The sequence below is a fragment of the Pan troglodytes genome, chromosome 19 (genome assembly GCF_028858775.2).
Source record: "Pan troglodytes isolate AG18354 chromosome 19, NHGRI_mPanTro3-v2.0_pri, whole genome shotgun sequence".
Taxonomy (NCBI): Eukaryota; Metazoa; Chordata; class Mammalia; order Primates; family Hominidae; genus Pan; species Pan troglodytes.
The window spans coordinates 77,654,972-77,679,831 of record NC_072417.2 but is presented as its reverse complement, the minus strand read 5'-3'; the positions used below and the strand labels follow the sequence as shown (position 1 = coordinate 77,679,831).

Below are 24,860 nucleotides of genomic sequence, written 5' to 3'. Positions count from 1 at the left end.
ATACACTTGCTAGGCCAGTTTACTTATTTTGAATGAACTGTATAAAATTTGATTTGCTTATTCACAGCTTCAATCGAATAGACATTCCACCCTATGAAAGCTATGAAAAGCTATATGAAAAGCTGCTAACAGCCATTGAAGAAACATGTGGATTTGCTGTGGAATGACAAGCTTCAAGGATTTACCCAGGACTCTATTTATACAACCCTGGCTGACAGCCTCCTTTCAGCAGAGTTTCAAAGAATATGCTGAAATACAGGAAAACACCCCCCCCCCTTTTTTTTTTTTTTTTTTTTTTTACATTTTAGGACACTGTGAGGGGAAAGGACAATTTTGAAATTCCTTTTCAAGGAAAAAAAAGGTCTTTATGCTTTGCCATGAGGCCACATTCAGCTGCTATTTAAACTTAATATCTTGAACCTAAAGAATGCTGACTTTTCCTACATTTCCAGAGTTAGGCAGTATTCTACACTTAAAGACTACTACTATTTTTATAAAAGGTAATCTATTCAAATTGCTTCACAGATTTCAAGTCTCTCAAACATCAAGACAACTTCAGCAGTCGGTACAAGTCACATTTCATTTTGATTGAACACCTGATCTTGAACAGCTCCTGTACTTGCTCTTTGTAAAAAAAATAAAATTATTTTGAATTATTCTACCTTTGTAAACAATTGGCTAAAAGAATCATCTTTAAGAAATTAAGCCATTTACATGTTTGTATCTTTCTATAGCAGAGCATTATATTTTGCATTATATGTTTCAACCTAGTCTAAGTGGGTCTTTTTTACATTTTTCAAGAACGGATTTCCTGGAATACAGCTATATAATTTTGGTTGTCAAATTCCTAATGCAACCATTTAGTCTAAACTTAGTCATTTATTTGTGACAATAAGATGTGTTCAGGGGCTCCCTGTTTTTAAGAGACTCTTTAAAAAAAAAAAAAAACCTAATGTTTTTATCTTGAGTCAATATGATTAGGTATTTTGGATTTACTTTTAATCTTAAAATACTGCATTTTTATAGCTTCTCAGAGCATGTGGATGGGATGGGATTTTCGTTATTTTGCTGGGTCAGCTTATCTTTAATATATGGACTATTCCTATAAACCAAAGTCTCTGACAAGTGCACCTAATTTATATTGTATTTTAACTACAGTGTAAGTTTCCATTAACAAAACCATCCTAAAGCGTTAACTGCTCATAATTTTAATCAGCTACAGTTATGAAAAAGGAAGAATTTTGCTCTAAAGATTATTAATAAGCTTAGAAAATCCTGCTTTTACCTAACAGAATGAAGTGGGGTTGAGGGGCGGTAGTATGAACAGTGATTCTAACTCTATGGCGTAAATTACTTTGAAGAGTTCATTTTGGAAGTAAGGGAATCCCGCTTCCCTTGGTGTTGAACATCTGCATCTGATTTTGAAACGTCCAGATTTAGCTTTCAAGGTGTGTGGCATGTTGAATGATCCAGAAGCAACGAAAACTCTGGGGTGAGGGATTGAAAAAATCTGAAATCACAGTTGGATTTTTAAATGCAACCTTCAAAAATAGGTACTATCAGTTTTTTTTACATTGATGTGAAATAAGCAAATTTTCATGATAATTAAGCTGCAAAATTTAAAGTTATCAAGTAAATAGGTCCTCTGTGTTCTGTTTCATGTGATGGAGTGGGTTTCAGTCTGTGTTCTTGGAGCCAAAGGGTTCCTCAGAGGTGCCTCAGGAGTAATGGTTTAAGAGAAGAGGGGCAATGAGAGGGAGCGAGGGGGAAGGCCTAGTTGGTATTTGAGCAGGGGCCTTAGGCTCCATATCCCCACCCCCTTTACCCAGAACAGCCCATTTTTCTTATGTATATTGGAATTTCAAGTAAGCTTTCATGGGGTGCAGCGGGGCAGGGAGGAATGGATGGGATAAAAGAAGTGGAGATTTTGCTGCTTTAAAAAAGTTGAGAACTACTTGTGTAGTTTTTAAGTATTTTAATGTATTTCATTTGGCCAAATTCAACTGCCACAAGCAAGCTAGTCATAGTTGTAACTGTGCAGTGGTAATATGCTTATGCCTACCTTTTTCCTCTCAAACAATTTGTTTTTTTTACATTGCATTCTGAGTACTGAAGAGCATCTTGAAATGTATGGAAGTGGTTTCTATGCTATTTGATAATCAGTAATGTTCAGCTGTCATGATAGTACTTTATTGGTTGCAGACCCATCTCTCTTTTATATTAAAGCACTAGTGCAGTTTATAATTGTGCCTACTTTTAAAATCTTTCAGTAAAAAAGTACATAATGAATACAGAAATCATAACTGACAGGGATACAGTAATAATGAAATGCTACTATCGCTTATTTTAATATACAATATAAAGCAGGCAAATACCATTGCTTTTTGAGTGCCTTTTTAACTTTATACTAATTACTTAATAGAGCTTTAAAAGAAAGAAATTGGCTGGGCATGGTGGCTCACGCCTGTAATCCCAGCACTTTGGGAGGCCGAGGTGGGCGGATCACCTGAGGTCAGGAGTTCGAGACCAGCCTGGCCAACATGGTGAAACCCTGTCTCTACTAAAAATACAAAATTAGCCGGGCATGGTGGCGCACTCCTGTAATCCCAACTACTTGGGAGGCTGAGGCAGGAGAATTGCTTGAATCTGGGAGGCAGAGATTGCAGTGAGCCGAGATCGCACCACTGCACTCCAGCCTGGGCAACAAGAGTGAGACTCCGTCCCCGCCCAAAAAAAAAAAAAAAAAGAAATTACTCTCCATAACAGTCTGTGTTATCACCAACATATATAAAAACATGATTTAGATTTCCATTTCAAAGTTACATTACCCGATTACTTCCAAATAGGTGCTAAGCAAAAACCCCCAATGTATTATTGAACCATGGACTTGCACCTCATGTTTAATGTGAATATTTATTTCCATGTCCCTCTTAACTGGTTTTTTCTTGTCTTCCCTCTAGCTGTATTGTTATTTCAGATATGTGATATCTGTTTTCATACTCTTGCCTTTCCATCATGAATGCTTAGTTATGAACAGAGATTCCTTTGTAGAGCTCATAGGCAGTACAGAGAGGTAAGTCTTGCCTCAGAGGGCCTTGTATCTTGGTGTAGTTTTTAAATAGTGCATAGTGTATAGTGTATAGTGTACATTTTGTTTTGCACATAGTTTGTTGCCCCGAATGGGTTTTTTAGCAAGCCTTTTTTTCTTTCATGTATTTACAGTCCGGAGCACAAGATTCTCTCCTTTCAAATACAATGTAATTCGCTTTACTTTACAACACTAAATCTGGGCTTTGAATTTCCAGTGCATTGGACTGATTGGATTGTTGGGAGTTAGAGGCTGTTCCAACCATCCTTAGTTTGGGAGAGCGGCTCCTTCTGCTTGTTTTCTAAGCGTACAGTCAACGGGTGCCATTTGTGGTATTTAACATGTTAGGATGATTGTTCCAAATGCTGAGTTGTTTTATTTCTAGATGTAATTAGTTCACTTTATGTAATATTCTTCTCTCAGACTGACTTTAAAAACAAAGTTTTATCATTTTCATTGTATTTGTATTTATTACAGAGTGTTTTAGCTTTGATATTCTTTGTATTTTCACTCATTTGTTACATGAGCTTTATCAATAACATCTGTATAAATGGTTTTTAAAAATTAACTATGTATGTGCCCATGCCGAAGTCGAGCAATAAAATCAATGCTGTTTGCACTGTCACAGCATCAATGTTTTTAAAGAATATTGAGTTTGTAATGAATCGTTTTGAAAACATTTATGGTTGGCTCTATGGAGGGTGACAACATGAGTCACAAAATGAAAAGTTCAAGAACACATGCCATCCTGAGTTGATGCCTCTGTCATGTTGCAGAGCTCAGCTTTCTGTCTCCTGGCAGAGCAGGGAAGGTGCCCATTTTCTCCGGCTGTGGTGACTGCTCAGTTGGTAGTACCTGTTGGGGGTACCGCATAGGTGGATTTCTGAGGGGGGTCAGGGGCTAGTGGGGAAGAGCATCTTGGTCCTGTCACCAGTCTGCAACCATCTTTGCTATAATCTCCGCTCTGTAGGGCAGGCCTATGACAGGGGCTCATATTTGCCAGCCCTACCTTGGTATGTCGAGCAGTAAAATTCTCAAAATGAAAAGGAGAAATCAATTGTATTTTTTCTAGAAGCTGTGGATTTTAAGGTTTATAATTCACTACTGTATTAATGATAGTGGACTAAAGTCCAGCTAACTCTATGGATAGCAAAGGAATGAATATGGTCTGTGTAAGTCTACACAGCATAGGGTACAACAGAAGGGAACACCTGGGAAATGTGTAAGTAGTAGCAGTGTATTAAAGTTCAAAGGGTGAGCATGCTTTTGTTTATATACTTTAATATTCTTTTGAATATTTTTGTTTTGCTTTGTCCCTCATTGCTGTGTTTACTGGTTTTATCTAAAATTTATAAAGTTTTAGTACATTAAAGATTTTTGGCCAGGTGCAGTGGCTCGCACCTGTAATCCCAGCACTCTGGGAGGCCGAGATGGGCGGATCACGAGGTCAGGAGTTCAAGACCAGCCTGGCCAACATGGTGAAACCCCGTCTCTTTACTAAAAATACAAAAATTAGCCAGGTGTGGTAGTGGACGCCTGTAATCCCAGCTACTTGGGAGGCTGAGGCAGGAGAATCACTTGAACCCAGGAGGCAGAGGTTGCAGTGAGCCAAAATCGCGCCACTGCATTCCGACCTGGACAACAGAGCAAGACTCTGTCTCAGGAAAAGAAAAAAAAAAATTAGGCCAGGTGCTGTGGCTTGCGCTTGTAATCCCAGCACTTTGGGAAGCCAAAGCAGGTGAATCTCTTGAGCCTAGCTTGAGACCAGCCTAGGCAACATGGCGAAACCCCATCTCTACAAACAATATGAAAACTAGCTGGGCGCAGTGGCACGTGCCTGATAGTCCCAGCTACTGGAGGTGGGGCTGAGATGGGGGGATTGTTTGAGCCCTGGGAGGCCGAGGCTGCAGTGAGCCATGATTGAGCCACTGTACTCCAACCTGGGCAACAGACTGAGACCTTCCTTGTCTCAAAAACAATTTTTTGTTTTTTAGTATTATAATAGTCTACAAATTATCCAAAAGTTTGATTTGACTAATGATCAGAAGTTTAACCTGAAGTTTGTCCCTTCATTGTAATGAAGGTTAACCATGTTACCCACTGCATTGATTTGTACTTTATATACCAAATGCTTACTCTATATATATATATACACAATAAGATATATGCAACAGAACAAGAGCCTAGTAACAGGATAAAGGAGGTAATCACGCAGGAAAAGTGTTACTTTACATTCCTATGTTAACATTCGTAGCAAACTAGACAGACCAGATTTTAAATTTTACTTAAAAGGTATCTGCCCTAAATGTGACTTGTCTGCTGCTCATTCAACAAATATTTACTATGCTCCTGCTACATGCCAGGCTCTGTACTAGCTGATAGCCATATAGCTTTGCATGGTGGTTAGAAAGTGAACTTCCAAAGTCATGCTTCTAGTCTGTGTCTCACTGTGGGCCAAGTTCAAACTTAAGCGCTCAAAGCTCAATTTATGTACAGCAAAGTCAGTCATGATGGGAGCACATGAGTAAATACCCACCTCGGCAAGGCCCTGAATCCCAGACTTGAATGTGTGTTTGTGGTCTCACTGTGTTGTCCAGGCTGGAGTGCAGTAGCTATTTCACAGGCGCAGTCATGGTGCACTGTAGCCTGAAACTCCTGGGCTCACGTTGATCCTCCTATGCCAGCCTCCCAAGTGGCTGGGACTACAGGTGAGCACCACCACGCTGTGGTGCAGTCTATGGGATTGGCAAGGGAACCTAAGATGTTTCTCCTCCCCACTTAAGTATTCTTAATGCTTTTTTTTTTGGTAGGAGTCTTGCTCCATTGCCCAGGCTAGAGTGCAGTGGTACAATCTCAGCTCATTGCAACCTCCACCTCCCAGGTTCAAGCGATTCTCATGCCTCAGCCTCCCAAGTAGCTGGGATTACAGGGTATGCGCCACCATGCCCGGCTAATATTTATATTTTTAGTAGAGATGGGGTTTCACTAGGTTGGCCAGGCAGGGCTTTTCATTAATTTTAAATATTGTCCGGTTAGTCCCTTATGATAGATGAGGCATTTAGTTCTAATACCAAGCACCTCACTCTGTAACACCCCCCACAGGACTTTCCAAATGCATGACTGTGATGAATCTTTCCTGGGCTGCTCCACGCTGACTGGCTTGATGCACACAATCCACAGCACTTGAATCGCACTGTCCTCTGCTTGCTAAGCTAGTCTGGTGAAGTGATCTTTATTTACTTTTGATTTTTCAAAAATATGTTGTCTCCTATTTTCTGACCTTTGCTGAGCAATCCTATTCCTTCCCTGACCAATTCTCTCATAAATTCTTTTTTTTTGTTGTTTATTCCTGGTTACTTTTTAGCTTGGTAAAGAGCACCAGTTCCCACCAATCACCAGAACTAGCAACTTCAGTCTTCCTAAAATATTTTACATTAAAAAAAAATCATAATAAAAGCATCGTTAGGCTTGTGTTAACAGATCTAATGGTATTATATAATCTACCACTCAAGAGTCACATCTGCCATGCTTCCGGATCTTTTCTGTATCATATTTATATTGCATCATATGTATAATACCCACTCATGCCATGGTTTTTTCTATAAAACTGTGTATTTTGTAGTCTAAAACTTTTTTACTCAGTATTTTATGGCTATGTAGATCTACTTTATCTTCTGCTTAATATTTTTTAGAACTTATGTTCCAGCTCTTACATATCTAGCCTCATCTTGTGCATTTCCTGTCCTTTCCATTCACCTGTGCTTGCTGAATTGTCACAACACATCACAGGGGCCTGCATGTCATTTACTGTGCTCCAGACACACCCAGTCCATCAAGCCTTCCCCGCTGGAAGCTCCCGCCTGCCTGGTGGCCCACCCTTCTGCCAGTTTCCATTCCAAGAGCTCAGCACTTGGAACCACAGCAGTTGATCCAGATGTCTTTTCTCTCTAGGTCAGTTTTCACTGCTTCAGGCCTCCTGGCCTCTCATCATACATACACTCATCCGCACAGCACTCTCTATGCGCTAATGGAAGCCTCTCTCTGCCACTCCCTGGCTTCCAAGTCCCCATATCCTCAACTGCTCTGAAGTTTCCTCTAGCTTAAAAGTGTAGCCTTCCCTTTTCATTGATGACGCCGCCCCCAAGTGGGTTTTTTCCTCGTATTCCTCCATACCAGCTATGAGGCTGGTGCACTCTTGCCCACTTGAAACCCATCATCATGCCTCCTTCCCACCTCAAGTCACTAATGCGTCTTTGAATGACAGCCTGGCTTTCCACCCTTTATCATCTATCTCTTCTCACTGCTATCTTCTGCCAACCAACAGAAACCATAATGCATTTTTTATTTTTTTGAGGAGTCTCACTTTTGTTGCCCAGGCTGGAGTGCAGTGGTGCAATCTCAGCTCACTGCAACCTCCGCCTCCCAAGTTCAAGCGATTCTCATGCCTCAGCTGAGTGCCACCATGCCTAGCTCATTTTTGTATTTTTAGTACAGACAGGGTTTCACCATGTCTGTACTAAACCAGGGAAACCAGGTTTGGCCAGGCTGGTTTCGAACTCCTGACCTCAAGTGATCCCCCCGCCTCAGCCTCCCAAAGTGCTGGGATTATAGGCATGAGCCTCTGCACCCAACTGCCATAATGCATAGTCTCTCATCGTCCAGCCATGTTATGAAGTCTACACATACATGGTATTGTCAAGGTTCTCCGAGGCCCACCTCTGATAACCACCCACCTTTCTTCTCTAATGAATCAGAAATAATAGTATTTTTTTGTCCTCAGGTGCTAATTCTTAATTATTTTTGTTGACTTAAAGCAACAAACTTCAGGAGCTGGCTGCTCACACAAGGCTTGTTACTTGCTTTAGCACAAATACGACTAATGATGATTTTTCCCCTTTTCAGGTGTCAGGTCATAAATTCAAAAGCAGTAAGCTTTTAGAAAACAATTTTTATTTAAAAAATCATAAAAAGTACTGGAATGAAAATACAGGTAAAGCATTTGAAAATTATTTTTCGGGCTTAGACTGTTTACTGGCTCGATTCTAGCTCTGTCCTGGTAAAGGCCTCCAGAACCTTCACCTATTATCAAGTCTGGCCTCATAGGGAGGGACTTTTACTGTACTGAAAGGAAGCCAGCTGAAGCCGAGATCTGAAGCGCTCAGCTTCCAGTTCCCGGAAGAAAACATCATCATCATTCTGTGTTATCATGTCCTGCAGCTGCTGAATTTCCTTCTCCATCTTAGATCTCAGCTCCCTCTTCACCTTATGTAATGTCTGAAAAAAGAAGGCATGTCATCCCGCTGTTCACAGCATTTATCCAGGCCCTCATCTATTGTTCCCTCTCCATCTTCCAGCTAATCAAACTCCTCCAAAATTTTCAATAATCTAGCAACAGCAGCTCTTCAGAGACCTAACTAAAGTTAAAATCATAGGATAAAAATGTCTTGGGTCATAGATGGATTGCCTTATTAGTCTTCTCTCCATTCCCTTTACAGGTATAATACATTTGGTTTTCTACTTCCTAAAAATGTAAATTAGTCATGTGTCACTTAATGATGGAGATATGTTCCAAGAAATGCATCATTAAATGATTTTGTTGTTGTGCAAAATGTCAGTGTACTTACACAAACCTAGAGAGTACAGTCCACTGCACACTGGGGCTATATGATACAGCCTATTGCTCCAACCACCAATGTACGAGGTCCCTTGCTGAAAGAAACATTGCCATGCAGTGCATGACTTGGCTTCTATCTTAATTATTACCTGGGCCTGAGATTTCTCTCTGGCTTTAAGTTCTTGATGTTCCTGTGATATGGCTTCTGCCAGCAATGAAAACTGTTTATAGGAAGAAAAAACCAAATATTATATTTAATGTTTGTAGTCCAAATGTAACATTTCTTAATGTTCACAGGCTTAAAATCATTTTAATGGAAATAGGGAAATATACTGTACTATGGTCAGGTATTATTTGATCTTAAATTTCAATCTTGAAATGGGGTCCTCTAATCTGTAGAGTGCAAACTTCAGTTAACACAAGGTTTATTGTCAACAGACTAAGCAAGTTTTGCCACAAGGGCAAGTGGTCAGGACTAAGCACAACAGCGTAAGCAAGTGCCAGGAGCCCACCTGGTCCTTATAGTAGTTCTCCATGGAGTCCAGTTCATCCTGGTGGCGTCTCCTTTGTTCATCTCGCTTTTCTTTGGCATAGTTTCTTAGGTCTCGTAATCTTTGCTTTTGAATGTTTAAACCTTCTTCAAACAGTTTCTTAAATATCTGTCAGTTATTTAATCGTAAAAATAGTCATTGAGGAATATCATTTTGGCCAACTAGAGGTATATACTGATTGTATTTCACAAGGTTTTTTCTTTTAAATACTAGTTTTATTCAGATGTTTTGACATACCATAAAATGTACCTCCTTTTTCTGAGACAGGTTATTGCTCTGTCACCCAGGCTGGAGTGTAGTGGGGCAGTCACAACTCACTGCAGCCTTGACCTCCCAGGCTCAAGCAATTCTCCCACCTTGGCTACCCAAATAGCTGGGACTTAGGCATGTGCCACCACGCCTGGCTAAATTTTTAATTTTTTGGAGAGATGACGTCTCACTATGTTGCCCAGGCTGGTCCCAAGCAATCCTTGCACCTCAGCTTCCCAAAGTGCTGGGATTACAGGCGTGAGCCACTGAGTCCAGCCTTACCCTTTTAAAATAAGTAATTCAGTTTGTTTTATTATACTCAGTTGTGCAACCATCACCACTACAGAACATTTTTACCACCCCAAAAAGAAACCGTATACTGACTAGTGCTCATTCCCCCTGTCCCATCCTTAGCAGTCACCAGTCTGTCTACTTTCTGTCTCCATGGATTTGCATATTCTGGACACTTCCTAAAAATGGAATCATGTAATTCATGGCCTTTCGTATTTGGTTTCTTTCACTCCGCATGTTTTCAAGGTTCATCTATACTGCAGTATGTATGAATACTTCATTCCTTTTTATTGCCAAGTAACATCCTACTGTATGAATGAATGCACACTCTTTATCCATTCATTAACTGATGGACACTTTGGGTTGTTTCCCCTTTTAGGCTATTATAAGTAATGCTATGAACATTTGTGTTTTTTGTGTGATTATATAGCTAGGAGTGAAATTGCTGGGTCATAGGGTAACTCTATATGACCTTTTGGTAACCTTCTGAGGAACTGCTAGATTTTTTTCCAAAGCAGCTGCACCATTTTACAGCCCCAAGTTCTCCACATCCTTGCCAACACTTGTCCTCTAACTGTGGTTCTGAGTCGTATTTCCCTAATGACTAAGGTGTTCATTATCTTTTCATGTATCACAGAGGTTCTTTACAACCTTCAGAAAAGCAGTGTCAAGCAACCACCACGTACATAGGGTAAGAACGCCAAGAGCAGAAACATGCCACACCTACACATGTACATCACTGAGGAGGGGGAGTGATCATTTGGGGAGGCCACCGGAAAACACACTGTTCAAAGGGCTTGGATATGCGCACTTGTCCTCCCTTCATCAGTGTAAATTCTGGATAGAAAAACTGGTTCTGACGGCCATGCATTCATGAGCTACAGACAAGTTACTTACCCTCTCCTCAAAGCCTTACAAGTATCTTCCTCTAGAAATATGTCCAAGTCTTTAGTAAACTATAATTACTAAAATATTTTACAGATGAAATTTATTGCTAGCTTGGGATCTCAAAAGGTTAATCATTTCAGCCTGATTAGGATGACATAGCAAATACCTTGTGGAAAACCCCTCACAGCACAGCTGGACACTAGTCCTGATTTTATGTGGAATGCAAGGTCATGTTATCACACTAAATTTGTCTCTCACATGTTCCCAAACCTCTGAAGTAGTTTTACTGGAGAAGTACCTGTTATGTGTAGGAGGCAGGGAGGAAGTAAGACTTCACATTAAGATGAGGGACACGGAGACAGAATGGACGGGAATGCACAATGGAGTAAGAAAATGAAGTGTGGCCAAGCAGAACTCAGGGCCAGCACTATAGGACTTCGATTTAGATTTTGGATTCAAATGTGGACAAGAGTCACGAACAAAGAAGGTGGTCCTGAAAGGTAACAAAGTTCACCTTCTTAACAGGGCTGGACAGAAAGTCAGACTTACCATTTCTTCCCGAGTCCTCATTCTCATCATTTTTGCACACAACTGAACTCTATAATCATCATAATATTTTCGAGCACGAACGATTTGCTGTCGATTTTCTTTTATCTTTGATTGGGTCAACCTTTGCCTACGAATGCAGTCCTTGAAGTCTTGCTAAGAAAGGGAAAGGGGAGGGAAGAGAAGGGTAAGGACAAGAGGAATGCAGATTCCAGCGTTCTCATCTGCCTCACTCCCCATCACGATGTCTTAGGCAGTATGTCACGTGTGGGGGGCCAGTGGCCCCAGAAGCCCTTCAGCCTTTGGCAGCTTTATCACCTCAATCTGAAGAGCAGCTCCAATAACACCCCGCTGCAGCAGAGGGCAGCAGTGATCCTGGGCACTCCTGTGGAACTGAGGGCTCACTCCCCATGCCACCAGGAAGCTGCTAACAAGGCTGGCCCAGATGCCACCTCACAAGGAGTAGGAAAATGGCACACCCAGACTTTCAAGCAGAGCCTGAGCTGCCAGGAGCATTTAGGCAAAAACTAAGGAAATTAGACAATATCTGACAAAGGAGTGAAAATAAAATGGGGTCATGTACATAAAGCCTCTTATGTAGGTGTTTCAGATACTAGTGTTTTTTCCCTCCACAGGAAAGTACCATCTGCAGTTCCTGAGATGTCTTCCTGGAACTGTTCAGTATTACAGTTCTCATGGCTTATCTCTACTCCACACTCAGGCAAAGATTTTTAAATCTCTCCCTTTGGCAGATTGTTTCTGACCTCCATCCTCTCCCTTCGTAATTCTCTAAGCACAATTCCTAGTCAAAATTATAACGGAGGCTGATAAATCCTGGAGCTCTCTACTTGGGACCTGAGAAGGATGGGAGAGGGCAAACAGCACTAAGTTCAGCTGCTTGGCACCTAGATGGGTCCATGGAGTCCACAGACAGAACTGGATTAAAATCTCAGCTGTGTCCCTTGCTTATCAGTGAGACCCAGGGCAAGTTACTTAGTATCTCAAAGCTTCAGGGTTTTCATTTCATAGAAACCATCTCTAATACATTACTATGAAGACTAACTGAAACTGTGTATATAAAGTACCTAGCTCTTCCTCCTGCCCATTTTGGGTTTGTGTGTTTTGTTGTTGTTGAGACAGGGTCTCACTCTGGCACCCAGGCTGGAGTGCAGTGGCAAGATCATAGCTCACTGCAGCCTTGCCCTCCCACGCTCAAGTGATCCTCCCACTTCAGCCTCCCAAGTAGCTGGGACCACAGGCAAATGCCACCATGCCAGGCTCATTTTTTCCACACCCATATATATATTTTTAATGACAGGGTCCCACTATGTTGCTGAGGCTGGTCTCAAGTGATCCTCTCACCTCAGCCTCCCAAAGTGCTGGGGTTACAGGCACGGGCTATCAATTTTGGTTAAAGACCTAGGCAACACTTCCACATGCAGGTGTTAATTCCACATGCAGGTGTTAAGAGGTTAAGGGTCTGTGCAACTGTTGCCCAGCTAGCACAGATAAAGGGAATGAATATAACAAATTCAGAATTATAATACCCAACTTGCTCTTGACATACCAGTCTCTTGTTATGTTCATATTCTTTCTTGACAAGGGTAGTAAGGAGGTCATGCCTTCTTAGGGCTTCTTCTATCTTGAAGTAGGACATGAAGTTAAGTAGGTTAGTAATGCTGTTCACTACATTCTCAAGGATAAGCTCTTCTCATTTAAATTCCTATGCTTAAGACTGACAGTAACTTACTTCATCTTGGAGTTTCTTCTTTGATCGACTTTCTCTACATGCTTCTTTCTTAAGCTGTTCAACCTGTGCAATTTGCTGTTTCCACATTTTGCTTAGTGTTGGGCCAGAAACATAAAGAAACGGAAACTGCTCCAGCATAAGGGGCAGGAGACTGTGTTCACTTACTTTCACTGCAAGGTAAAATAAGATGTTCTTAATCTGAGACTTGTGGACAAGAACTGTCATCCAACATCCCTGGTAGATCAAAGCTTATGTAAGTGATGTGGTTTTGATCCTGAAAAGAACAATTCTAAATGTACTTATAATAATTTGCATTACTCCTCTGATTGGAGTAAGCCAACTACTGGTAAGGATAAAAATAAGCTCAATAGTTCTGGATTGATGCCATGCTGGTCCTGGGAAGTCCATCCTAATTGCTCAGCTGCTTCAGTGCCTGTGGGTAGATTCTCTATGTATGGTAAAACAAGACTCCTCAACCTTCCTGGTAGGCAAGTGCTTAGAAGAAAAAGTTTCTGGTCTAAAGGATAGAGTAGGAGGGCCAGCAGTCTTTGGGTGTAACAGGAAGCCTGGCATTTCTCATGACTTTGTTTCCTTGTAACAAGACTCTACACTCATTGGCACTGTCAATATATAGGAGGTGGACAGGCCATCTGCTTGCCTTGGAGCATCCCTTTCATTCTACCAACCTCCCAGAAATAGACAAAAAGGCAGTCAAAGTGAGTAAGCACACGAGTGAGGCTAACGCTGGAGCAGCAGGTGGCAGTCCTGGCATTCCTTGGGTGCCAATATATAGGCCTCCCTAAAGTACTTCCTTATTGAAGAGTTTTAGCCCTCTACGGAAAACCAGCCACATGGCAGTGATTGGAAAAACAAAAAACAAAAAAAAAACTTTCTTCGGCTAACTGGTGGATGTTAGCTTTCAGTGCTGTGTCCTTGGAATGTTGCACATGCTTTCAAAGGCTGCCAGTTTTCCATAAAGTACAATTCTGTGGTTCTTACTTGGAACTGCTTTATTTGGCTTTGGGAGGCCACCTCTTAGACTCTGAGTTGTGGTTTTTCTAGAGTAAATCTTCCAGGGCTGACTACATTCTGGAGTTCCTTTACAAACAGCTTCTCCTCTGTATATTTTTTCCTTAGAAGCAGATATAAAACAGAAAAATAAAAGGTCTAATAGTTCTTTCATACATCATCTTAAATATTACATATTGACAAAAACAGCTAACAGTAGTTTTTTAGTTTTTTAGCTAACAGTAAGCCAAACCACCTTACTTCAAATTTGTAAAATCTGGTTAATATTCATTTACTCTAAGTTAAATGCATCTTTTGGCCTCTGGCATCCCTTGGAATTTGAAAAAGCACTGAATCTTTTTCAAGTTTCAGTCACCATAGTCCCACACCCTAAATACAACCACTATTAATCTTTTTTTTTAACTATTAATGTTTCAATGTACTTCTCTTTTTCCATGTAGATTTAAAAAATTCTCAGGCAACTATGCAGTATGCTTAGTTGTAACCATACTGTACTTTATATCCTGTTTTGTTCATGAATATTTTAGCATAAGCATTTTCCCCATGATTTCACTTAGTTTCTGTAACCATTCTTTTGAAAGGCAATGAAAACTTCTGTTTTGGGTTTCTTACAACCAGGTCTATAGCCAACTAGGATGTTCTGTCTTCTCTTACTCTTCTTTAATTTTGTCAGCCTAGAGTAGTTTTTAAGCCCCTGGTGAACTGCTAAGTCAAATAAACCCTTAAAAACTGATGGGAAGTTTTAAGTAGTGGAAAAACACTAGTTTTCTTTGGAACCATGTCTCGTCATATTTTAGCAACCTGAATGCCTTATTAATAAGCAAGTCCTGTATCATGACATGAAATCCTGCCTTTTCCTAAAGAGCTCATGATTAAGGCCCTGTTGGCCCCTTCTTCTTTTAAAAAGATCATCTTTGTACTTCCCACTCATCTGATCAAATGGCATTTATTACAGTGGAGACTTTTACCCACTGTTTCCTCCTCCTTCTCATGTATTCTTAGAGGTCCAATATTCTCTTGAACTTTATGTCTTCTTAGTTCCCTTTCAAATGCTTCAGTAAACGCCTAAAGGGGAAAAGGTCATATATTACAGTTATTAAAAACATACACAATGGGCAGCACCATGGCTTAGTTGGTTAAAGCACCTGTCTAGTAAACAGGAGATCCTGAGTTTCAATCCCAATGGTGCCTCAACTGAGCATCCAAGCTCTTAGCCGCGTGCGGTGAGGATGAGACAGGTGGATCACCTGAGGTCGGGAGTTCAAGACCAGCCTGACCAACATGGAGAAACCCCATCTCTACTAAAAATACAAAATTAGCTGGGCGTGGTGGCACATGCCTGTAATCCCAGCTACTCGGGAGGCTGAGGCAGGAGAATCGCTTGAACCCGGGAAGCGGAGGTTGAGGTAAGCCAAGATTGTGCCATTGCACTCCAGCCTGGGCGGCAAGAGTGAATCTCCACCTTGAGAAAAAAAAAAAAATACAAGAAGGAAAAAAATTCACCTAGGATACCTGCCACCCCTAAAATATCAAGCTCATTCACTTTTTAAAAAAAATTCCTTTCAGACTCTATATCACAAATGTATGGTTTTCTTGTTTTGTTTTTTGAGACAGTCTCACTCTCGCCCAGGCTGGAGGCAGTGGCACAAACTCAGCTCACTGCAACCTCCACTTCCCGAGTTCAATTGATTCTCCTGCCTCAGCCTCCTGAGTAGCTGGGACTACAGGTGTGCACTGCCATGCCTGGCTAATTTTTGTATTTTTAGTAGAGATGGGGTTTCAACATGTTGGCCAGGCTGGTCTCGAACTCCCGACCTCAGGTGATCCACCTGTCTCACCCTCCCAAAGTGCAGGGCCACTGCACCTGCCTCACAAATCTACATTACTTTAACATATATAATTGGGACATAAAATGAAATTTTACATCATGTGTTTTTTCTGTTCTCAAGTTTTTGCAATCATTTTGATACTCTCCTGAGTGGAAGTTACATGCTGAGTTACAAATGAGTGTAAGACGTCTGAATTAGTTTTAGTTTTTCACCATTATAAATCCTACCGCATTATAAAACCTACCACTGCAAATAAGTGTTCTAAATCCATGCTACATTTCAAAATCCACATTCCACAGTGGAAAGTCTTCCTAGGTAATCATACCAATCTCCCTGTTGTTGAATCCCAACCACCTCCTCTCATTCCTGTCTTGGGTACTTGATCTCATCTTCTCTGTAACTCAAGTGGCCTTTCACGTTTAATCCACCTCAAATTCCCTTCATCTCTGAAGCTCACTCTGAAAATAACAACTCACACTGATCTCCTCTTTCTTAATCTACTGGAACACCAAGCTATGTCCAGCCAGGTTATTTTTTTTAAGAGTTTCATGAGTATAATTTTATGCTAACGAAGACATAAGCTATGTCACATAGCTCTCTATCATCCACTCCGCTCAAGAATATTAAATGTATTTTAAGCCTAAATCAACAGCATGTTCATGGTAGCATCTGGCTGAGGGGAAATGGTACTGGCTGCTGCTTAATGGTAGTCAAGAGATGGGGAAGAACCTGTGCTCGGAATTGGCGGATATCTGTTTCTCTTGGCTTGCGCTGCCTTTTTCTCTCCACGTGGAACTGTTTGTGTTTGTTAACTGGAGATGGAGAGAGCGAATGGGATCTGTAGGGTGGCTTTCTACGCATGGAAAGTCCTGCAACAGAGAAAAGACATATAACATTAGTTCCTGATAGCCAGAATGTTATGCTGGAAACCAAAGTTGGTTTTCACTAAATCCAAAGAGACTGATAAGTGAATGTGCTAAAGGGACTCTCTCCTGTAACTAACTTGAATTGGTATGGTAACACCAAGTAAACAGACAAATGCATACAAATGTGTACTGTCTCAAATACTTAGCTTCTACATTCAACTTTGGATATTCAACATGTGGAATGCCTCCTATGCACAAAGGACTATGGAGAGTGCTCTTGGTGATAGGGGGAGATGCAAAGAGAGAAAAGGTAAATTATCTGTGCCACGCATCTGCTATCCTTTTACCTATCTGGGTCCTGAGAAGGTGGGATGTAAGCATACATATCTATCTTATTATATATGCTTATAGGCAAAGTTAATGTGTTAAGCATTGTCTAAGTGGTCTCAATTTTTCCCTACTTAGCAATCTAGCCCTCCTAATTGCACACTGCCGAAGAGATCTAATAAACCATTTCCTTCTACAAACCTTTTTATCCCATTGTCTATAGGTGTGTCTGGGGATCTGCTAGTTGTGAAGAGGGTGACTCCAGTGGGAAAAGCACTTCAACATAGCCTTAAGACCAAGGAAGCTAGTTTGGTACCTTTATAAATAAATTTTCCCTGAGCTTATTATTTTTTTCACATGCTTTTAATTCAAGTCTTTCACATTTCAAATTCTAAGATGTATTTTTAAAAACTGACTTGCATAATCTATTTTAAATGATAGCTGCTCATGATGTATTTTTCTCTAGAAACTGAAGACGCACTTGAAATAATATTTTAATTTATAACCTGTTTTCACAATAGGATACCACGTGTATGTACATAAAAAGGGAAAGGAAGAGGTTCCTGGATGAGGGTGCCTAGAAATTAGCTGAGTCCTTTTAAAGCGAAGAGAGAGGAAATAATCAAGAGAAGGAAAGAGCATTCTTGAAGGAGTAAAAAACAACTGAAAAAGTTAAGGAAGTTGGATCAGAAAAAGACTATTTCTGAAGAAACAATGGATGACCAAAGTAGATAAAACTAAATGTAAAATATGCAGGATTTTAGTTGGTGGAAGACAGGATAATTGGATTTGAACAATGGCATATCAAACAGTAGAAGTATCTGCAAAGACACGGCAAACCAGAAACTGCTCATACGAGTATAAAGCAGTGCAATCACTTTGGTGGGCAAGTTGGCAGTGGTGAAGAAATGTAGGCCTTATGATCCAGCAATCCTACTAGATGGAGATATCACAGAAACTCTTGCACATATTCTAGGCTGTTCATTGCAGAATTTTTATAGTAATGATAACTGGAAACAATCAACATGTCCAGCAATAGGGGAAATAGTGCTACACGCGTGTGTGTATGTGTGTGTGTATATATATATATGTATCTCCACACATAAGTGGCACACTGCAAGAACTCAGTCACGTCCAGCAGTAGGGGAAATGGATACTGCTATACATATACCCACACAAAAGTGACACACTGTAAGAACTCAGTTACACTGCAGTTAAAATGAATGAGCTGGATCTGTAAGGATCAACATAAATAGATTTCTAAGACAATGTCAGAAAAAAACGCAAGTTGCAGAATAATATATACAGTATGTAAATTTTTAAACAACATAAAACAATACTATGTTTAGACAAGTAATGCATGAGCTCTTAAAGTATAAAAACAAGGATCAGAAGAAAAGATGCCAACTTTAAGACAGTGGTTGCACTGAGGGTGGGGAAAAGAGATCTGTGGGGAGAGCAGAGGGGGTTTCTACTGTTTTATTTCTTAAACACAAAGGGGGTAAAGCAAATATAATTGTTAACACTTGCTACTTCTAGATGGGGAAGATCCAGGTGTTTGATATTACTTTTGATCCTTTTATATATTTCTCAACTATTTAAAATTAGAATATAAGTTACTAAGAACAGATGGAACTGCCTAAGTAGTTCACATGGATGTCCCCCTTCTCAGTCTCTCTGGGGTAAGTACCTGGCCTTGACTTCTTTGGCCCATACTCCACGATGCCATCACTGTGCTGAGACAGTGTCTCCTCAGTTCCATCCTCTACCTCCTCATTTCCAGTATTTTCTTCTTTATGGTCAGTCTTTTCTTTAATCCGATCACCCAGAGCACTTTTTAACATCTATTGAGAAAATTCTTTTCAACATCTTTCACTGATTTCAGCAGAATGTAAATTCGTAGGAGTAGGCAGACCTTTAAAAAAGCTTCCTTTGACAGTCACTAATAACAAGTTTTCAGACGCTTATGCATGTTTAATTATTTACTTTTATTTTGAGACAGGATCTCACTCTGTCACCCAGGCTGCAGTGCAGTGGTGCTAGCTGGGCTCACTGTAACCTCTGCCTGCTGGGTTCCAGTGATCCTCCCATCTCAACCACTTGAGTAGCTGGGATTACAGGCATATGCCACCAAGCCTGGCTAATCTTTTATTTTTTGTAGAGATGGGGTTTTGCCATGTTGCCCAGGCTGGTCTCAAACTCCTGGGCTTAAGTGATCCGCCTGCCTCAGCCTCTCAAAGTGTTGGAATTACAGTTGTGAGCCACCACACCTGGCATACATGTTTAGTTTTAAAAAGGTGTATATCAGTGCTATGGATCACTAAGTTTCAATACACTTTAGAAAAAGTCACGTAGGGATTTAAAACATTCATTCAATGATACCTTAAAACTGTAATATTGTATTTTGTGAGAATCAGTGATCCATCCAATTTTATACCAGATCTGTCTTTAGCGGCAAAGGGGAACTATAAAGACATATCTAAAGAAAAATGGCTTAACATAATCGTTTATGTTAAATGATTTAGTTTTCATCAGAATTCAATAAAATTTGGATAAATCTGCACCAAATTTAGTTAGATCATGAAAGGCTGAGAGATCACTTCCTGTTCTACCTGCTTGACTTACGGAACATTTTCACAGTAACTATTAATAAAACGGAACATTTTCACAGTAACTATTAATAAGACACAACTAATTTTCTAATACCTCACTTTCAATTGAGAGATTACTTAAATGCTCACTTAACCCATGGGAATCTCAATATAGATGAAAAAACAAGACTTGCCCAATCTAGTTCAGAAAGCCGCTGAGAGAGTTTTTCTGATACATCATGTAATTCTTGTTCTGTTAATCTCTTTCTTGGCCTCTGGGGGAAAGGTGAATTGCAGGATGAGGCTGTAGCTCTGTTTTCATTTCTGTAATAAAAGTGACCATTTGACAGTAAAATAGCTAGGTGTCTATTATTTAGTTTAAAATAACTGTAATACGTACTTTAACAAATACTTCATTCTGGTCTTCACAGCTAAATTTGGAGATCATGCCCCTGCATTTTCAAATTCCTTTGTAAACAGACTGTAAACACTGAAGTCTGCAGTAATGTTACCTTCTTCCTTTGGGAGGCTTCCTTGTCCTAGGCCCTTGGACCTGAGCTGGATATACTTCCCATTTGCTGTCTTTAGGCAACTTGGAAATTAAGAAAACTCCATCATCTAGATCCTATTAAAAACAGAAAAAAAGTTGATTTGAAAAAGCTACAAATAAGAAACATGAACTTTCTGGGAGTGAGGAAGGGAGGAACTGTGGCACAAAGCTACGTGCCTTCAATCTCCGTGTTTTGAAGTGCATTTGTCAAAAGACTCTATAGACACCCAGTGCACCAAAGGACTGGAGCAATGTCTAGAAACTTGTGCTCAGAGAACAAGTGTGGCTCAGGATGCCATTCAAATAAAAACACAGGCCAGGTGTTCTCTAAATATGAAATTTCAGGGATTACCACTATACCTGAGCAACAAAAAAATTATCACTAGTACAAAGTATTCAAGTGGCTATCTTTTGTATCAATGTCAATAAAGGCTGTCCAAAATTGAAACAGTTAAAACAAAGACAACACCTCTCAAAATATGAATATAAACCCTTAACATTTTAAATTTCCTTTTTTTTTTTCTTTTTTTTTTTTGAGACAGAGTTTTGCTCTGTTGCCTAGGCTGGAGTGCAATGGCTCGATCCGCCTCCCAGGTTCAAGCGATTCTCCTGCCTCAGCCTCCCTAGTAGCTGGGATTACAGGTATATGCCACAACACCTGGCTAATTTTTTTGTGTATTTTTAGTAAAGACGGTGTTTCGCATGTTGGCCAGGCTGGTCTCAAACTCCTGACCTCCAGTGATCCACCCGCCTCAGCCTCTCAAAGTGCTGGGATTACAGGCATGAACTACCGTGTCCGGCTAAATTTATTTCTTGGTCTTAGAGATAATCTTTTAGAAAATACTTCTTGTGATGAAGAAACATTTAATGTTTGTTTGTTTTTTTGTTTTTTTGAGATGGGGTCTTACTGTCACCCAGGCTGGAGTGCAGTGGTGCAGTCTCGGGTCACTGCAACCTCCACCTCCTGGGTTCAAGCAATTCTCCTGCCTCAGCCTCCAGAGTAGCTGGGATTACAGGCACCTGCCACCGCGCCCGGCTAATTTTTGTATTTTCAGTAGAGACGGGGTTTCACCATCTTGGCCAGGCTGGTCTTGAACTCCTGACCTCGTGATCCACCCACCTCAGCCTCTCAAAGTGCTGGGATTACAGGTGTGAGCCACCGCACCCGGCCATTTATTTAATGTTTAATGATATCTTTAATTTCACTTCATTATCTTTTTCTATTAAAGTAAAATTAAATATCTTTTAGTAGGCTGGGTATGGTGATTCATGCCTATAATCTCAGCACTCTGGGAAGCAGAGGCAGGCAGATGAGGCCAGGAGTTTGAGACCAGCCTGGCCAACATGGCAAAACCCCGTCTCTACTAAAAATATTTTTTAAAAAAATCAGCCAGGTGTGGTGGTACGTGTGCCTGTAGTCCCAGCTACTTGGGAGGCTGAGGCAGGAGAATCACTTGCCTGGGAGGTGGAGGTTGCAGTGGGTGCAGACTGCACCACTACACTCCAGCCTGGGCGACATAGCGACACTCTGTCTCAAAAAAAAATAAAACAAACAACCTTTTACTAAATAGCAACTAAAATATACTCATATTTTAATAAAACGTTTAAAATAAAGTATTTCTAGCTCAATGAATTATTTGAAAATAAACACTCCCCTTTAACTGCCACCCAGGTCAAGAAACAGAATATTACCAACTCAGAAACATCTCTAAAACCCCCACTATGATTCCCCCAAAAGTAAACATTATCTTATGACTCCATTTTAACACCTCTTTTTATCTAATCCCTCTCCTGTTTAGATGCACAGAATGTTGAGAATGTGGTCACCTATTGTTAATAATGCTTATTTCATCTCTGTACTTTTAATGCATTGCTTGAATGTTTAAATAATGAGAATGTATCACTGTTTATATATCTACCCTGTGTCCATACCTGCCTGTTGTTTTTCTTATTTTATTTTTTTCTTTTTGAGACAGGGTCTTGCTCTGCTGCCCAGGCTGGAATGCAGTGGTGTGGTCACAACTCACTGAAGCTCCTGGGCTCAAGTGATCCTCCTGCCTCAGCCTACTAAGTAGCTAAGATCACAGGCATGCACCACCACTCCAGGCTAATTTTCTATTTTTAGCAGAGACAAGGTCTCACTATGTTTCCCAGGGTGGTCTCAAACTCTGGCACTCACGTGAGCCTCCCAAAGTGCTGGGATTATGGGTGTGAGCCACCGAACCCAGTCCTGTTCTTTTTAGAAAAATAAGGACAGGATGACTATATAAAAAAGGTTTTTTCTTTTCTTTTTTTTGAGATGAAGTCTTACTCTGTCACCCAGGCTGGAGCGCAGTGGCGCGATCTTGGCTCACTGCAATTGCGCCAAATAGACCAATATGTTAACAGTGGTTCATGGTGGATAATGGGAATATGCATGGATGGTTATTTTCTTTTCCACTCTGTGTTTTCTAAATTTGAAATTATTAAATTACGGACACAATATGGACTCTGAAGCCAGAATGTCCAAGTTCAAATCCTGACTCTGTAATTGCTGTGTAACCCTGCCCTCTCTACATCAGCTTCCCAACAATAAATAAATATAGTAGCTACTCCAGAGTTGTTATGGGCAGTAAATTATTCAATACCCCTAAAGTATCCAGAACCGCGCCTGGCACAACATAAACATTCACTATGTGTTGGCTCTTATTATTTCCCTTTATATGCATTCGTTTTTCTCCTGTCTTCCTAGAACAAGAATGTGCAGGTGTATACAGAAGCAAATTTTAAGGAGTACGATGCTTTGACTAGTGCAATATGCTTGACAATTCTAGCAGACTTCTTTAAATACAGGGGCTTCCTTGACAAAGAATAAAGACTTCACCAATACACATACACACACACGGCCTTCTAATCAATTACCAACACACACACAGACATACATACACGTGTACCTCTAGCCAACTGAAAGTAAGCTTTTCCACTTACCCCAGAAAATTCCGTATGCTCTCCAGTAGAATTTACGGCTGGGGAGCAGTGACTTGAATGCAAGTATTCTTTTCCTATGGGGCAGGGTGCTCGAGACTCTGAAGGGTGGTAGGGTGGATGTAAAGGAATAGCTGCTCGGATAGGCTCCCCTAGCTTTCTAGCATTTGGAATCCCACTCACAGAAAGGGTTTCCGCTAGTAAGACAAATTAAAGTGGATATTACGATGCAATTCTAAGAAATAAACCATTTTATATACATACATACATACCTATATAAACATGTTCACATACATTAGAAATATTTTTTAAACTTAAGACAAAGCACATAAAAAAAAATAATTAAACCAGGGATATAGCCTCAGCACACAGGGATCTAATTAAATTAGGATGTAATTTTTTTTTTTTTAATTTTTAAAAAAAGTAGAGATGAGGTCTCGCTATGTTGCCCAGGCTGGTCTCGAACTCCTGGGCTCAAGTGATCCTCCTGCCTCGGCCTCCCAAAGTGCTGGGATTACAAGTGTGAGCTACCATGACTGGCCCCGGATGTAATTTTAATGTTATTATCATAAAACTGTTCCCTGAAAGTTACTTTAAAATAAAAAACTGGAAGCAACTTAAATGGCTTGAAGAATGTTATGTTATGTGAATTATGGTTCGTCCACATGTTACAAAACCAGTTAGGCAGTAATATTTTTATGTATTACTACCATATGAAAATTCCAGAGATGATAATAAGAAACAAGAATGATTTTTCCAGGCCGGGTGTGGTAGCTCACGCTTGTAATCTCAGCAATTTGGGAGGCTGAGGCAGGCGGATCACGAGGTCATGAGTTCGAGACCAGCCTGGCCAACATGGTGAAACCCCATCTCTACTAAAAATAAAAAAATTAGCTGGGCGTGGTAGCAAGCGCCTATAATCCCAGCTACTTGGGAGGCTGAGGCAGGAGAATCGCTTGAACCCAGGAGGCGGAGGTTGCAGTGAGCCGAGATCATGCCACTGCACTCCAGCCTGGGCAACAGAGCTAGACTCTGTCTCGAAACAATAAAAAAAGAATGTTTTTCCAGTTACTATACTTTGTTATTTACCAATAACATGAAGACCACCAATAGATGTACTAATGTGTCAGAGACTCTGTCCCATTAAAAAAAAAAAGGTAAGTGGTGAGAATTTAGATAATAAAATAGTGGATGCAAAAATATGCAACCAAAGACCATGTTAAGCAGAATTCAGATACCATAATTAATAGCAAACATTTACAAGTAAGATCATGTAAGACCAAAAAGGATCTCATATACAGCAATGAAAGTAAAAAGGCTAATGGCAACAACAATTGCCCCAAGAATGATCATCAGCAGTAAAGAACTAACATCCATTACAACTCACTGTCTTCAACAAAGGATGCCCTACTCTTGGACAAAACACTAGGAGGGTACAACGCATCTTCATGTGACTTAGAACTTGGTGAGGCTAAGGCTTTTTTAGACAGCATTTCATTAGGACATTCAGCACCTAGGAAAGAAAATATTAAAGGTAAAATTTTTAACTATCAAAATAGTTTGCTCAACATTATACTAAAAGCCAAGAGTTTTGTACTCAGGAAACAAATATTAAATAATGTTGAACGAAATAATGTTGGTCCAACTGCTCAAAATACCAATTATTATTTTTTTTTTCAGACAGCGTTTCCCTCTTGTCGCCAGGCTGCAGTGCAATGGCGTGATCT

The 24,860-nt window shown here is 40.3% G+C and overlaps 2 protein-coding genes across 20 annotated transcripts in view; one reads left to right on the top strand and one right to left on the bottom strand.

Annotated features, from left to right (window-relative positions):
• The window catches only part of SMURF2 (SMAD specific E3 ubiquitin protein ligase 2), a 120,506-nt gene extending 116,771 nt beyond the window's left edge, over positions 1-3,735 (top strand). For 3 of the 4 annotated variants that reach the window (XM_024350557.3, XM_063799187.1, XM_054671490.2), the window contains one exon: positions 68-2,750. In XM_024350557.3, coding sequence (XP_024206325.1) covers positions 68-167 — 100 coding nt within the window. In that variant the 3' untranslated portion in view covers positions 168-2,750. Of the gene's footprint in view, positions 1-67 lie in introns of all 4 variants that reach the window. The other variant, XM_511577.8, reaches the window with a different exon arrangement.
• A 4,281-nt stretch (positions 3,736-8,016) lies between these two features.
• The window catches only part of CEP95 (centrosomal protein 95), a 31,118-nt gene continuing 14,274 nt past the window's right edge, over positions 8,017-24,860 (bottom strand). For 5 of the 16 annotated variants that reach the window (XM_009433058.4, XM_063799182.1, XM_063799183.1 and 2 more), the window contains 13 exons: positions 24,521-24,646; positions 23,137-23,330; positions 20,132-20,244; positions 19,814-19,943; positions 18,719-18,872; positions 16,565-16,704; positions 14,979-15,071; positions 13,977-14,109; positions 12,978-13,147; positions 12,795-12,869; positions 11,231-11,383; positions 9,215-9,361; positions 8,547-8,923 (listed from right to left, as the gene is read on the bottom strand). In XM_009433058.4, coding sequence (XP_009431333.2) covers positions 8,672-8,923; positions 9,215-9,361; positions 11,231-11,383; positions 12,795-12,869; positions 12,978-13,147; positions 13,977-14,109; positions 14,979-15,071; positions 16,565-16,704; positions 18,719-18,872; positions 19,814-19,943; positions 20,132-20,244; positions 23,137-23,330; positions 24,521-24,646 — 1,880 coding nt within the window. In that variant the 3' untranslated portion in view covers positions 8,547-8,671. Of the gene's footprint in view, positions 8,363-8,546; positions 8,924-9,214; positions 9,362-11,230; positions 11,384-12,794; positions 12,870-12,977; positions 13,148-13,976; positions 14,110-14,978; positions 15,072-16,564; positions 16,705-18,718; positions 18,873-19,813; positions 19,944-20,131; positions 20,245-23,136; positions 23,331-24,520; positions 24,647-24,860 lie in introns of those variants that run through there. The other 11 variants (XM_001161631.5, XM_063799184.1, XM_063799185.1 and 8 more) reach the window with 5 other exon arrangements.